Source organism: Acanthopagrus latus, chromosome 22 (genome assembly GCF_904848185.1).
Source record: "Acanthopagrus latus isolate v.2019 chromosome 22, fAcaLat1.1, whole genome shotgun sequence".
Classification (NCBI taxonomy): Eukaryota; Metazoa; Chordata; class Actinopteri; order Spariformes; family Sparidae; genus Acanthopagrus; species Acanthopagrus latus.
In genome coordinates, this window is record NC_051060.1 from 9,856,993 (window position 1) to 9,871,980 (window position 14,988).

At 37.3% G+C, this 14,988-nt stretch overlaps 2 protein-coding genes and 1 long non-coding RNA gene across 5 annotated transcripts; 2 read left to right on the forward strand and 1 right to left on the reverse strand.

The window, feature by feature from the left end:
- Nucleotides 1-15: 15 nt before the first annotated feature.
- Nucleotides 16-3,020, forward strand: knstrn (kinetochore localized astrin (SPAG5) binding protein). Of its 2 annotated transcripts, none has more exons than XM_037086170.1 (9): nucleotides 16-158; nucleotides 504-543; nucleotides 654-777; nucleotides 1,122-1,151; nucleotides 1,299-1,398; nucleotides 1,568-1,682; nucleotides 1,782-1,843; nucleotides 2,588-2,662; nucleotides 2,774-3,018. In XM_037086170.1, the coding sequence occupies exons 2-9, from the start codon at nucleotides 522-524 to the stop codon at nucleotides 2,900-2,902; spliced, it is 657 nt and encodes a 218-aa protein (XP_036942065.1). In that variant the 5' UTR covers nucleotides 16-158; nucleotides 504-521; the 3' UTR covers nucleotides 2,903-3,018. The 2 variants fall into 2 exon arrangements, with proteins under 2 accessions (XP_036942065.1, XP_036942066.1); XM_037086171.1 differs by lacking the exon at nucleotides 16-158 and adding an exon at nucleotides 226-368 and having other exon boundaries at nucleotides 2,774-3,020.
- On the reverse strand, nucleotides 2,782-13,013 carry adgrg11 (adhesion G protein-coupled receptor G11). The gene is made up of 17 exons (XM_037086169.1): nucleotides 12,920-13,013; nucleotides 12,598-12,708; nucleotides 11,660-11,704; nucleotides 11,427-11,573; nucleotides 11,169-11,192; nucleotides 10,881-10,955; nucleotides 9,770-9,941; nucleotides 8,441-8,603; nucleotides 8,039-8,173; nucleotides 7,815-7,925; nucleotides 7,687-7,723; nucleotides 7,410-7,510; nucleotides 7,086-7,207; nucleotides 5,508-5,776; nucleotides 5,325-5,418; nucleotides 4,661-4,944; nucleotides 2,782-3,754 (listed from the first exon to the last, which is right to left on the reverse strand). The coding sequence occupies exons 1-17, from the start codon at nucleotides 12,963-12,965 to the stop codon at nucleotides 3,609-3,611; spliced, it is 2,082 nt and encodes a 693-aa protein (XP_036942064.1). The 5' UTR covers nucleotides 12,966-13,013; the 3' UTR covers nucleotides 2,782-3,608.
- LOC119012394 lies at nucleotides 4,903-8,342 on the forward strand. Of its 2 annotated transcripts, none has more exons than XR_005072466.1 (4): nucleotides 4,903-5,033; nucleotides 5,135-5,263; nucleotides 7,091-7,160; nucleotides 8,310-8,342. It is a non-coding gene; the product is annotated as an uncharacterized LOC119012394 (long non-coding RNA). The 2 variants fall into 2 exon arrangements; XR_005072465.1 differs by lacking the exon at nucleotides 8,310-8,342 and adding an exon at nucleotides 8,054-8,184.
- Nucleotides 13,014-14,988: the final 1,975 nt, after the last annotated feature.

A 14,988-nucleotide genomic window follows, 5' to 3' on the forward strand; every position in this document is an offset into this window, starting at 1 on the left:
AAAAATCCTCTGACGCCCAGAAATCGCGAAAACTAGTCTTATCTGTACAGGAAGTGACATAACACACCGGAACTGATCATAGAGGGCGGGACGTTTTTGAATTCGTGCAGCTCAGTTTTTGACTGTTGACAAATCTCGTTCTTAACGTTTCCGTAAAGGTAGGCATTTGTTATGTTATTTCCATCTCAAGTATATAAGCATGTCTCAGCTTACAGCTATTTTGAACGCTAAACGTGCACCTAAGCTAAGCTAACGCCGCTTGTCTTGCTAGTTTTTGAAGTTCTTGTTGTATTTGGAAAATCGCACCAAACTCCATTGAAAATCCATCAAACTTTAGGTTCCGCGTAATAGCTGTTAAATGGACCCAGGTGCTGAATATTTAAAAACACATACTAGCAAAGCATGTGTTATAAGCATGTATTTACGTAGTTGAATTATTGACAAACAGCGTGTTCAGTGAGGATGTCCAAACGTGTGTTTATATTAATTATTTCTTCATACAGGTGCCTTTGTATACAGCAATGTCTTCTAAAATACCAAGAGGTGAGAGTATTCCATTGTATTTCTGCACTTTGTTGGCGATTACTGTGTACTTAACTTTTATGCAATCAAACAAAGCCAATGTCGTATTAACAATATTGTCTGTTTTCCAGGTGTGCAGCTACCTCCAGAAACGAAGAGAACGGCTCTTAAAGACACAGCAACTGTATCTGCGACAGCAAACGCTGCCCAGAAGTCAGACGGCATCCTTAAATCTCAAAAAGAAAATGTGCCAAGGTGAAAAATTGCTAATCAATTTCATTGAATATAAAACTGCCCGTAACAAGTAAGAGTAATGTAGTAAACTGTTGTGGTCTACTCCTCTGCCACAGATGAACAATGTTCAGGGGAACGCAGCTGCATTATTGTCTTGAACTGATCTACAGAAGGGCAAAGGGATAAACAGAAGGCATAGGAGCCATTACTTAGAGTTAAATACAAACTAAGGTTATCAAGTTCTCCATCCACAGACACCTCTTTAGCATCCCTTTGGTGTAAAGCATCACAAACTCTTGATACCGAGCCTCTGAATATTTGCTTTTACATCTGTGAACTCATGTTATTTCAATTATATCTTTCAGAAAAAATGCTGCCCCTAAAGTGCACAAGGGGTAAGTTATCATAAGTTTCTTTCCTGATGATGCGAGACTACTCAATTCATCCTCCACATTAGCCCACATACATTGTTTTAACTTCATGACTTATTTCTTCTCTTCTACATTTTCCTCTATATCTTTGTTGTATAATATTTTCAATAGGATCTCCACCAGGTATGGGCAACAGGCTGAGCTCAAGGAGCAAAATCAGCATTTGATTGCTACCAATGAGGAGCTGCAGAAAAACCTCACAGACACACAGGTGCAGGAAGTACCTTTAATGAAGTATTTAAAAGATTGCACTATAACCGAGTGTTCCTGATCCATGTCACTTGGCTGTTGTCAACTACAATTGAACAGAACTGATGTCCTTTTTCACTATACGCCATTAAAATCTGTGTTGCTTTGTTAAATTCTGTTCAATATTGCAGCAAAGAGTAGCTGAGTTGGAGCTGCAGTTCACTGACCTTGAAAAGGAGAATGTAGGGTTACAGAAAAACCTGAAGGACTGTCATGTTCTCCTCGTCGGAGCCAAAATAGACCCAGGTGAATGTGTGTCCTCATTTTCAAAATGTGTTTTTTCTAAGCCTAATGTATGCTCTGGTGCTCAGTAGAAAATAACAGATGGTCATCTTGATTTCTAAGTTTTAGGAGAAAGAGTTGGAGAAGCTGCACGACAAAATGAAGAACAAAGAAAAGAAGTCATGGTAAATATACATATATATTTTATTAGAGTTTACGTGATGATAAAAGTAGGGTTATTAGTCATGTACTTTATCAGACTTCAAATCAAAACACAACACATCAATTTCACAAATAACTACGAGGATGCACAATATGGATTACTTACTATGACCTGCTTGTGCTGGCCGATACTGATGAGATAACCAGTAATTTCTTTATGTACACCTAAGGGGAGAAATGGTCATTTGAAGTGAGCACAGAATGATAATTTCATATTCCATAGCACTACTAAGAATTTTTTTCGTTCAAACTCATCAACATTTTGCCTTTGGTACCCTTGTTGATCATGTATTTTGTGTTACACTTGTTGTTGTTCATCTGTGATCACTGGCAGAGTGTAAAACAACTGTGCATACCATCACTTATTGTATTGGAATGTCTAGATGCCACACTTGTTAAGTACATGAAAGCAATTTGTCTTCATTTTATCTTCGCAATATATCTGCTATAATTTCACTGATGCTGCTGAATAATTATTTAAATTTCCCAATATCAGCCCAGTAAACATATTGTGCATGCGCTATAACTACAAACTGGACAGCAGGTGAAATTACAGTAGAAACACAGACACACATTTAAGAATTTGTTCAAGAAATGTGAAAAAATATTTTCCTTTTTTAGTTTTTTTTTATTATTAATTCAAATCTACTGTATACTTGTACTGTAACATACATGGTTAAATGCAGTCCTCATCATCTCTATTTCAGAGTGTCTCCACAGACCTGCTGCATGAATTAAAAGCGTTTGGAGACGTTGCATCGCAGCAACGAGCTCAACTAGAGGTGAGTCAAACATGTTGAAAACTTCATATTGAATAATGTAAACCTTGCTGTAGTTGACTTGAGTGATCGTTGGAGTGTATTTTAAATGTTGCTAATTTCACACACTTATAGGAAATCCAAACAACGATGACGGAACTCACAAAAGCACGGGAACATATGATTCAGGAGAGGGAGAACTTTTCCCTGGAGGCTGCAGAAATGGAAAAAGCTCTCAAGGAAGCAGAAGTTCTCTTGTTGTAAAAATGTACAATAATTAGACCGTGAAAAAAATGTGTATATTCTTGCATAATATTTTTTTTGTTTGTCTTTTTACCCGATGTTAATGAAACTGAATAAAATATTGTTATTTCTTGGTGTCCCTAATCTCGACATATTTCATTCAGGGCAAGCTTTTTCACAAGGCTCACTTGGTCAAAGAGAATGTACAATATAATATCTATCCACAACATAAGATACTTTTTATATACAGTCGGTTATATAAAGGTTTAAAGTCATTAAAACACATACCTTTTTCCAATTGTAAGTGAGTGAACTTGCAAACAAAAGTGTGGTCCTAACCTAAACAATTTTTCATATACACTAATAACTACCAAGAAAGATATCCATTAAAATATAGATCAATGCATACAGCAGTTATGTCTTTGTACTTGCTTGTGGAACCTGCTTCAAGTTGGCCATTTACTCTCAACAGTGGTGGAATCTAAGTCAGTACATTTACTCAAGTTCTGTACGATGTTAAGTCCAATTTTGAGGTACTTGTTCTTCAGCATTCCCTTTTTATGCCTTATTGTGCTTCAATTAGATTAATGACACAAAATATCTTACTATCTTATTATATCCAGTGGCATGAAATGACACTATTGCTTAAAAGCAATTTAACATTTGGTAATTTAAGTAAAAGGCCGGAGTACTTCTTCCACCACCCTTTCTTTCATCGTCAAAGAATTTATTTTGCCTTTTGTGTGTTCAAGTAGGGGTTGTCGAAGATGTCCAGGTTGGTTTTCAGAGTGGTGGTGCTGCTGCTGGTGGTGTTTGAAGCCGCTACATTGCCTGAGTGGCTGGTGTTGTAGTAGTAGATGAACAGGAAGAAACCTGCCAGGCAAAGAAAGATGACCAGCATTTAGTCAACCAATATATTTTAGTTTATCTTCACACTTGTTGCTCATGAAGCGAATACAGTAGATTGTCCATTCTTTTAATATGCTGCTTTAGTGAGCCTGTGGGAGAGAATAAGATCATTAAATGTCCAAATACTTCTCTGTGTTTTAGCCAAAGCTAAAGAAAACGAGATGGTACAGATGTCTAATTTGGCTCAAATAATTGGAATTTGTATGTATGTGTTATTGCTGTGATTGGTGTGGTATTAACAAACATGAGAAGAGTGGAGAATTTCTATTATGAATGGGTAGTGCACTAAAATCACTCCCAGCCTGCTTCAGAAAACCCATACATCTTTCTATTTTCTAATGAGAAAGTTGTTCCTATTTAAAATAAAGAAATCCCACTAACCTAACATCTCAAAACATCAGCAGACAAAATGAACTACAACTAGATAGATAACAAGTGAACTTGATGAACTGACACCTTAACAGTATAAATATTGTAAATAAAGTAATAACCACTAGATTAACTGATTTATAATCAGTTAGCTTTGGTCAAACCATTTGAATGTTTTTATTGTGCATTAAACAATTATGTAATTGGTTCTACATTAGTTAAAACTGCATTCATTGATTTACAACAAGCCTGATTAGCACTGTCCTAAGGTCACTCTCTTCAGTATTGATGTGCAAATTGATACAGAAATATAGATACCTTTCCTGTTACAGATGCAGATACAGATTATTTTGTTGTTTTAAACAGGTAGAAATAATTGTGAAGATTGGCCATTCCTAGTAAACACCTACCTACACGAGCAGGGAGTATAAAACAGGATTAACACGTAACAGTAAATTGAAACGTAATCATTTAGAATTGCTAGATCCCAGTTGTGAATACCTTGGAAAGAATTAAGGATTGTGAAAATGTAGTAGGAGGGGATCCGGAGGACACCGTATGCGAAGAAGGCAAAACCCCATGTGACACCCAGCATGCAGCACAGTCCCAGGATGGTGATGACGTTTTTGCCACTTCTGCTATCTTCCGCGGTGCCTACGGCGGCTCTCTTCCGACAGAAGAGCCAGGACAGTACGATGATGAAGGTAGTGAGGGTGAAGATGAATACCAGCGCATAGTAGCCTATGTTGACGACGTAGTGGACGTTACTGTCGGTTATCCAGCACCTTGGAGCAGAAAAACATCTCAGTAAAGGAAAGGAAACAGCTCTACTGTATGATTGGTTATAGAAAAAGAGTATGTTTTGGCTTAGCAGGTAAAGTGAAGTTTCCCGCTTAAAAAAACAGGGGTGTAAATAAAGTCTGCTCTAATACATTTGGGATCTCAGGGTAAAAACCTTTTGTGTTTTCTTTACAGTCATACTTAAAAGAAGTCCCCAGCTACAGCTACAGTTGTTCAGCAGAATGCTGCAATGCGGTTTTGCTGTAAACCTCCAGAAATATCCGCGGACTATGAAACCTCACTGGACTTTCCATCAGCATGAGGGTGAGTAGAAAATGACTGAACTTTTTCATGCATGGGGGATTTTTTATCCCCGCCCACTCACATGGCCACGTTTTCCTCGGTGTCAGAAGTGGAGATGACTTGTTCGCCGTATTTTCCGACGATGAGCAGGACGATCCCGATGACACTCGGCAGCACTGGAAGATGGAGCGGGAAGACAACAGAGCTTTAAAACTTCACAACCATAATCGGCTCTGGCAGCAGAAAATGAGCGACGTGTACTCACCCCAGCTGATGATGCAGACTTTGAGCATGTAGCGATGGATCACGATTTTGCCCTCCATGTACAGCTGAAGGCAGAGGTGGAAGGCCTGCACCGCGAACCAGGTGAACGTGGCCAACATGAAGTAGTGCATGATGGCCGCCATGATCTTACAACCCACAGTGTGCTTCGTTTTTGCCACGTAGTTGTTGACAAGGAAACTGAGGTTAAGCAAGAACATGGCTGTCACAAGTTGGATGAGAATCCTTGTGGATGTGCTGGCTTTGGCCCTCCTGTGGGGAGAGATGAGCAGATAATTCATATTCTGTGGGACAAAACATTATGCAAACTTCAGACTGTGTGCATTTACATTCATAATCGCTCATTTGGTCACGAAACAGTTCTTAGATGCAAAGTGAAGTCCAACAGTCCAGCATGCGCCTGTGAGAGGCCATACAAGACAGGGAAACGGGCAGGTTGGAGGTTGTTTCATTTCCATGGCAGTCAAACAATGGAGCTTCTATTCGACGGTCTAATTTCCCTGACGAAAATATCCTGGAGATACGCGGTGCTCTGCTATTCTGGACGGCAGTTATCTTCATAAACATCAACAACATTAGCCGCTGGGGTTTTTTTGTTTTTGTTTTCTGGTCTGAATGACAGTGATATTTTACACACTCTTCGATGCTTCCTTGTATGACGATGATGATGATGCTGCTTGTAACTGTCTATGTGTAGGCTTCTTGGGTGGCTGAAATTGTACTTCTAATGGATCTTTTTTTCATGCAAAAGAGAATACCAGGAGGATGAACATACTGTTAATAACCTCTTGATACGTTTCACTTAAAATGCAGACCCACGGACAGTGACACATCTGTATGCTGCGCTGGTCGCCAACAGACAAAACATAGTTAATTGTTAATATCACATTCAATAGACATAATAATGTTTGATGATTTATTTGACACTATTAAAGGTTTTTATGTGAAACATAATGTAGAACGCCACTCTTTGTTGGTTTGTCTGAGTTTCACATTTGTTCCCTGGTCCTGTGTCCCCCCTCGTTTGGGGTTTGGACTGGTCTCTTTGGTTTTTGATTCTTGTTTTGTTGCAAGATTTTTATTGCCAGAGTTTTGGGGGGACATCATCTTGATTTCATTACAGCCCACAATCAGAAATACTTTACTGAATGGATAATTAGGGCCTTCCAGTTTATCAGTATTATATCATTATTGGTTATTCATCAAAAATTTAATTGTGTTGATATTTTGGGAAACTACCTCTAGTCATCCCTGCAGCATTGCCCAGTATCGATGTTGAGGTATTTAGACAAAATGATTGTGATGTGTAATTTAGTTGTCAAAATCACTAGATGTTTGTATATCATGATAGAGCGTAAAATTAATGCATTATTTAAGGCCATATCCTCCAGCTCTAAGATGGGTTGTTTAGTCATTTCACACTGGGATATTATTCTTACTTCTGTGGAGAAGGCTTGGAACACAATTGCCACCTTTTATTTTGGAAAGTATCGCTTTATTCTACATGCATGTTATTTCCTGATAATTTCTCTAGAATTTTTCAAAGCTGTGTCATCCTTACCTCAGAAGGAAGTGCATGAAGAGGACTATGCCGAGGAAGAACATGGACAACCCGCAGCCAACTTGGGTGATGATGGTAAGCTTGTAAAGGTCAGAGCTAGAAATGGTTTCATTAAGGGGAGTCTGCAAAGAGCAAGAACACTTTTAAGAGTTTCCCCCCTCCAGGAATCAGGATGGCTTATTACAGTTCAGAGGAAATTAAAAATTAGGTCTCTACAGTATGAAGTGCAATCAGTTAAGAGGGTCCTATAGAAGAATGTCCAAAATATTTTTATTCCACCTGGAGTGCATAACATTAAAATATTACAAGAGAAGTCAAACGTACCAACAAGATAGCAAAGAATGTCAAATGTGAACATTGGCATGTTATGTTGTCTCCGTCTTGCATTGTCTGACATCCGTTGTCGGTCCAGTTGGGTCGGCCTCCTAAAAGACAGGAACATGTGTCTCATCTCTCTCTCTCTCTCTCTCTCTCTCTCTCTCTCTCTCTATATATATATATATATATATATATATATATATATATATATATATATATATATATATATATATATATATATAAAATCAATCAACTTGCAAATTTGTAAGTGGGAAAAAAATACCTTCACCATCCCATGATTGACAAGACGGATATCCTTTCTGTGGACAAAACAACAGAAATGCATTAAAAACGTGTGCTTGGTCGGTAAAGAAACTCATGATGATGCGTTTTTTTTGTCGTTTCACTCACATATTTCATATTGCGAAAGATGATGGATATATTTTCTGTGAGATCCCTGATCTTGGTGCCCATTTCAATGGCTATAACCTCATTACCCAAAACAGTGCTGTTGTTCTCATCCTGAAAAAAAAAAAAGAAAAAGAAACAATCACAAAATTATAACATGTTGTAGTATATGTATGGTGTCTCTGCAGTGTCATAGAAGGTGAAACTGAAAATTTTTATTTTCTTACCTTGGTCATATTGAGGAATCGGAACACGGCTGCAAATGGTACACTAACGTTCATGCTGAGAGACTGCTTAAATGCTTCTTCTGGCACTGCAATGGATCTTGAAAATACATCCAGTTTGTCTTTGCTGTCTACCATCTGAAGGGAAGAGCATAACGGGTTTGGTGTCAGGTACATGTACAGTTTGAAGCCCAAACGCAAGGATATAATGTAAGCAGATAACCTTTCTTTTTTTAACTATTTTTTTTTTGGCCTTTTCTGGCTTTATTGACAGACTGTGACAGGGAGTCACACACAGCAAAGGGACCCAGGACAGGAGTCGAACCCGGGTCCAGAACAAACAGGAGGTTAGCTAAAAACATATTTTTACTACACAATACAAGTAGATAAGAGCAATGCACCTACACTTATGTTGGCTTTTGGAGACGCATAAGCAAAGAAGACTTCATTTAGGTCCGCAGGCTCTGTTTCTCTCACTAAGACACCGTCGACTCCTTCACCCAAGGACAGTGCAGCTGAGGACCCATTGATGGAGGAGGCAAGGTCACTCATCGCGCTCATGACTGCGCTGTTGAGAGATGGAAGAATGTTCATTCCGTATAAATAAGGTACCTTGCGTGCATCAGTACGTTTTTATTTAAAAAAATATGACAATTGTACATTCAAAACCTGAACATAAGCAATATCATGATGGACATTTTAATTAGCCTAATACATTTTCTCTGTTTCAAATAAAAGAGAAGTGTTAATATAGTCTCTGTGGAATAGTTTAAGTTCAAAGACCACTGCCACCCTCATGTTTGTGTGAAATGTTTGGGGCTAGCCTCTGACAATCTAAGGTTTAAAAACATTTACCTAATTCTCTACTTGCTTTGTATGGATTGTCAATAGTAGTATACCTTAGGATAATCATTTATGTGTTTTAACTAGAGAGGTTAGCCTGTCAGCTAGCTAAGCTGGCGTCTGAAAAAGCTTTACATGTACAAATAATGATAGGACCAGTCACCCTTCTATCTCATTTGTGATTTAAATCCCTCATCTAGCAAATGAGGTCGGAGCTTTACTGCTTGCTTTCACAAGACGGTGTATGCCCGTCACGTTTATTTTTAGCATCTCCCCCAAGCACCGACAGTTGAACCAAGCCACAGCGAGCTAATGTTAGAGTGAGGAAAATGGCGGTAGCTTAGTTTAGCTCAAAGGAGAATAGTGTGTATATTTAAGGGTGTATATTCGGAACAACAAGACATCAAAGCTATGGGCTAACATTAGTGTAGTTACATTAGCTATAAACAAACTACATTACAGTTGTATGACTTAGACGTCACAACTACTGAGCATCTCTACACTTTTTTTTTTACAATAAATGTAATCAGTTGAAAGTTGAAAAGTGAGACTTCGAATACTTTTCATTCAACCTGTAAAGACAGACTAATTATTAGAATCTTGGCATGTTAAGACCTTTTCTTTTTTTCGAACTAGTGGGTTTTTTGGAATAGTGGGCCTCAGTTTAGCTCCACAGCGGTATCAGTCCTCTCACCTCATTTTTGTAAATAGCAAATAAATAAATAAATAAATAAATAAATAAATAAATAAATAAATAAATACAGCAAATGAATACAGATTATTTTATTTCATGTATTTTTCAGGGACTAGGTCCAACAAACGCTAATTTCACAAACATGTTTCCCCATATTACTAACTACCCCTTTAATAGATTAATGGAGCAATTCTTACGCAGCTTGGGCAGCGCTGAATTCTTCTCCTTTACTGATGTCTAATGTTATATTGGCAATGTTGCTGAAAGCGTCAGGACCAATATCCGTTTCAGGCATCTTCACTGGATTATTACAGTTCCTACAGGAGTTCTTTGTTGCCATTATGTTGATGAGGTACAAGTCATTTCGACCTGAAAGAAAGAGACATCCAGTATCATCTCAAACTAGCATTTTTAGCAACTTGAAAACATTTCACTCTTGTTAGTGTAGCATATTTGCTACACTAACAAACATAAATTTACAGTCGTTTTTATTTATTTATTTATTTTTTTTGAGACTGTGGGATAGCGCCAGATTCCTGCAAAATGCAGCCGCGACACTTAACAGATACTTGATCTTGACTTGTGTTTTTCATCTTCTTTAATACCTTTTCTGCGTTAAGGTGATGGTCATGATGGTGTTGGTGACACATACAGAGCAGGTCAATATAGTTAGTATAGCGGTTTTATCCCAAAATAAATAGCTCTAGTTTTTTTCTTCTTCTTAGTCATTGTACTTCAATAGCAAACATCTGTAAGGTAAGATATAGTATGCGATAGTTCATAACTCTTAAAGGAGACCTATTACACTTTTCTCGTTTTTTACATTCCTTCGGTGTGTTTCATAGATTCTTGTGCATGCAAAAGGTCTTGAAAACCAAAAAGGCTTAAGTCTGCAATGACAGAAGTTCTTTCCTCCCACAGGAAACACTGCTCTTGAAGAGCCTTGAACACATCGTCAGTAGTTCTATCTGTATCACTGTGACTTTGTGACATCCCACTGCGTCACCATGTCACACATTTGTACAATTTATGTCTATATTCACGGAAGAATTGAAGCTAACTTGAAGCTGAAAACACAACAGAGCCAACCGGAGATAGGGTGTCCGGTGCTGGCTCAAGCGTGTGTACGCTGACCAATCGGAGCAGACTATAAAGCTAAAAGAATGAGCATGATGTGTCTCCTTTGAGGCCCGTGCTCACAGCATAAATAGTATGATACGCAATATTTTGAAAAATGATAATAATCCAGAAATGGTAGAAGTTTGGAGATCTGCATAAGCAACATTTACATGCTTTTTCTTTGCTTACCTTCTTTGCACTGTAGTTGACTGTAAGGAGATGTTTCACATGTTTCTGTTTCAAAACATGTAATCTGGCAAGAACCTATCAATGGTCAGAGTTTAGTGAGTAAAGAAGGAATACAATACCGATGCATTAGATACAGGACATGTAACTTCAGAGAGTGAATAGATACAATTATGTTACAGGGTCTTTTATATTATTTAAAGTTTACTACAAATATAATTACACTTAATTAGCTATGTTTTAGCCATCAATCAGATTTTTCTGACCAAACCATAAAAGAAAAGGGCTTACCTGTGCTATTGATACACTCGGATTCTGGTGTTTAAGAGAAATTGAATTAACAAAAACAAATAATCAGCGTTTCTCTTGGAATCTGTATTGTAGCTCTTTAAAGGATTTTACCACCCAATTCTCTCTCTTAAACACACAACAAACAAACACAATGTTTCTCTCATCTGCCCTGGATAATGAACACAGTAAAGGTGAATAACTTTTCATTTTGTGGTTTTCAAAATTTGAAAGATGACATTAAATGTTATGTAATATCACCTGTGAGGTTGGATAATGTGGCGTTGCACTGCCTCCCATGCAGGACATTCAGGTGCAATTTATTTTTCACATGTTGGCGTAAAATGGTCAGACAGTAAGGATAAGAACCATTATTTGTCTTCATACTAGGCCAAAATCCAGACTTTTCTGTTGATTAAAAACAGAATTATAGTTTGAATTGTATTTTGTTGAAAACATACCGGAGTCCGTTGTAACAAGTAGACTGTACTCACCTGGCGCTGTTCCGTTGCGGTGCAGAAATACAAAGCAACCAGTTGCTGGTGAGAGGTAAAAGATATTGTCTTTTTATGTTAGGTTGTCATTTCATAATACTCTTACATGTCTTGCACACTTTTCCAGTAATTCTCCAAAAGCAGAATTACCTACAAACAAAGTGTAACGTCTAATACTTCAGAATTATTTACAGAAGGTCAGTTGATGTGTGCGGAAATTGATATGGTCACTTCTTCTAGACTAGGGGTGCCCTTGACGGCCAAAACTGAAACTTTAATTGTGAACCACCGGCCAAAAGCAAACACCTAATGTACAAAATCACTGCTACAAAAAGTCGGAATTCAACATTTACAATATTAATGAGGTGGTAACTGAATAAACAAGCTGTTCTCCAAGGAAAGAACGCTGTCAGTTAAATCAAATGAATGCTGAAGGGATCAAACTTCATTTCATTGCATGTTTTTATTTGATTGTATTCAAATGTATTCTTTTTCATGCTTTTTGTGTTCTAGTGTCTTTTGTTTTTGTAAATATTGTATTGTATGTTGTCATATAATCATGTGTTTATTTGTGTTTGCCTGTATCACCATAAATTGTAATGTTAAACAACAGCACAAAAAGAAACACCCATTGTATTTGGCCAACTTTTTAAGATGCGGTCAGTAAAGTTCCCTTTGCTAAATGACTTCACTTTGCCTGCCAATCTCAGATTATGAAAAAATAATGAATAATTAGTGGTCCTTCATATTTAAAGAGCGTTTTGAGTAATCCACAAAACAAAAAAAAACAAAAAACAAAAAGAGATTTGTTTTTGCCACGGTGGTCAGTCCTGGTCTAACAGTCTGCAGTGTTTCCAGCCATTCACAATGACCGCAATTCCTATAGCTTCCTATGATTTAGAAAGCAACAACTAATGTTTATTATAATTTTGACTTACTCTGATTCCAAAGGCTTTTTGTCTCGATGGTGCCATTGAACTTATCCGGAACAACAAAAGTTGGGAGGTTATTGGTCAAACAGGCTCTAATTCTAGAGCTCTTTCCTGGAGCTAAGATACCACAAACAAATCAGATAACACAGCAGTTTTTTTTCACACATTATAATAATCATGATAGATCTTTAAATGTTTGCAGATCTCAATATTCATGCTCAGAAAAATGTCCTTCATTCTCAAGAGAATGAAACAATGTGATGTATAAGCACAACAGAGATGCTGGGGTCCCATCAGCCTTTAGTACTGAGAGATTGTGTCTACTTACTAATCCACAGAAGGCCCACCAAAAGAATCCAACACTTCCAGACCATATTCCCTCGATGGCATTAAGTCACGTTCAGGGTGTTTGATCCAGTCACCTCTACTGTGAATGAATATCAGTTATTATTCAAAAGCACCTTCTCTGGAAGAGAACTCCTACCCGTCCTTCTCTGGTTGAAGTGAAGTCGCAGCACTAGACAAACAACAACTGGACCCGTTGACCTAACGGATATGTTATTAAGCCGACTTTGCATAGCTTCCCGCTTTGCAAAATTTTGTTTTGCAAATTCACTATTCCTGAAAACAGCACATCACATGAATCCTTGTGCCACTCTCACATGCAAAGCGGCCCATGTAATGTTACACTTTGGTGAAGTTCCAGTGATGATGTGACGGAGTGAGAGGTGGCTGTGATGTGGAAAAAATGATTGTCAGCTTCGATTAAAAGAAAAATCATTTAAATGTGCAAATACCAGTGACGGAACATACTGTGCTTTTAAGGTACTTTACTTGAGTATCTCCATTTTCTGCTCCTTTATACTTCCACTCCCATTCATTTTGGAGACAGATACTGATATTTTACTGAACTGATGTTTTGTCATTTGTTTGTTTGTGTTGTATCTATGCGGGAATATATGTTTTACATATAAAGCAACCTACAAGTGCAGCTATTGTTTAGATGTTGATTATTCTGTAAATAGAAAAGATTCACCCATAATGAACTGTGTATATATGTATATATATATATATATATATATATATATATATATATATATATATATATATATATATGTGTGTGTGTGTAAATATATAATGTATATAAACTTGTACTTCTGACACTTCATTACATGTAATATAGAGGTATACCTGTAATATAAAGATATTCTAATACTTTTACTCAATTACTATAAGTATGGATGTCTTAATAATTTAAGTGATCTTTACTGTAATACTTCAGAAACTTAACACTAGTAAAGGCCAAATAATTCAAAAGTTTGGGATGAGGATGACTTTTACATACACTTTTTTTGAATTGTAAAAAGAAGTAAAAAGATTTTTAAATGTATGTTTGAAGGGATCTGGCAGACGGATCTGAGGTGATCCAGCTGCTGAATTATGTAAAGAGGGAAATGGAACGTGAATATTTTCTGGTTAAATTTTCCATCAGTTGTGCGATCGCTTTTTGCATAGCTCACTGTGTTCACTTCACAAGCCGCAAACCGATCTATTTCAGGAGACGGAAGAAAGGAGATGACATCTCTGCTCCGCTCAAATGTTTCATCTACGGCAGAACACAGCTAACATTTGATCATTTAAATCCTTGCCTTAATAAATGAATCATGAAACAGCAAGACAATGTTTCTTTGTCACTTACAACAAGAAAAGTCATATTCATCTTGAGAGGAAAAGGTTTGACATTTTGAGAGGTGAGCTCATGGGGCACCAAAGCTGTGTTCATATTATTATGTTTTTAATGTAGGTTGAACGACTCTTTGAAATTCACAGTTACTTCATGCGCTAATTGATCAGCGATCAAGTTAGCTGGATTCCAGTTACGCAGAACTTGATTTCAAACCCATGATAAAACATAAATATAGCTACATTAATAAACCATTGTGTAGCTGAAATCCAGCCCACTGGATGCATGTCATTGTCAATTAAAGATCTACTCATCTCCTTTTTAACCTAAAATCTTCACTGTAGCTGCAAAGTCTGAAGTTGGTAATTCATAATAATAATATTAATAATATCTTAGTTTTATTGGGCCTTTCAAGAGACCAAAGGATGTTTACCATGGTGGAGAGGAAATTCATTTTCAAATGAATTAAGGATCTCCAGAGACTTGGACGACTCTAGATGAGCTTTATAGAACCACTTTATGCTTTATCTTTTATCATTTTAGTCCCCATCTTCTTTAGTTGTTTAAGAGAACACTGAAACGTCATGAGTAGATAATGACAGAAATGTTCTTTTTTTTTTTTTTTTTTTTGCGGTGAACTTTTCCTTTAACGTGTGACTGGCGCGCCCCGCTCCGTCCTGAGGGGGGCAGCACTCTGGTGTGGTTACATCTGC

Excerpts from the sequence above, each read along its gene's own strand:
- adgrg11 (XM_037086169.1), bottom strand. The coding sequence starts at position 12,965 with ATGGTCTGGAAGTGTTGGATTCTTTTGGTGGGCCTTCTGTGGATTA. Across the intron at positions 11,574-11,659 it reads CCGCAACGGAACAGCGCCAG|AAAAGTCTGGATTTTGGCCT; the intron begins GTGAGTACAGTC and ends TTTAATCAACAG. Across the intron at positions 5,419-5,507 it reads AGTCTGCATCATCAGCTGGG|TGCTGCCGAGTGTCATCGGG; the intron begins GTGAGTACACGT and ends TCCATCTTCCAG.
- knstrn (XM_037086170.1), top strand. The coding sequence starts at position 522 with ATGTCTTCTAAAATACCAAGAG. Across the intron at positions 1,399-1,567 it reads AAAACCTCACAGACACACAG|CAAAGAGTAGCTGAGTTGGA; the intron begins GTGCAGGAAGTA and ends TCAATATTGCAG. Across the intron at positions 2,663-2,773 it reads AGCAACGAGCTCAACTAGAG|GAAATCCAAACAACGATGAC; the intron begins GTGAGTCAAACA and ends ACACACTTATAG.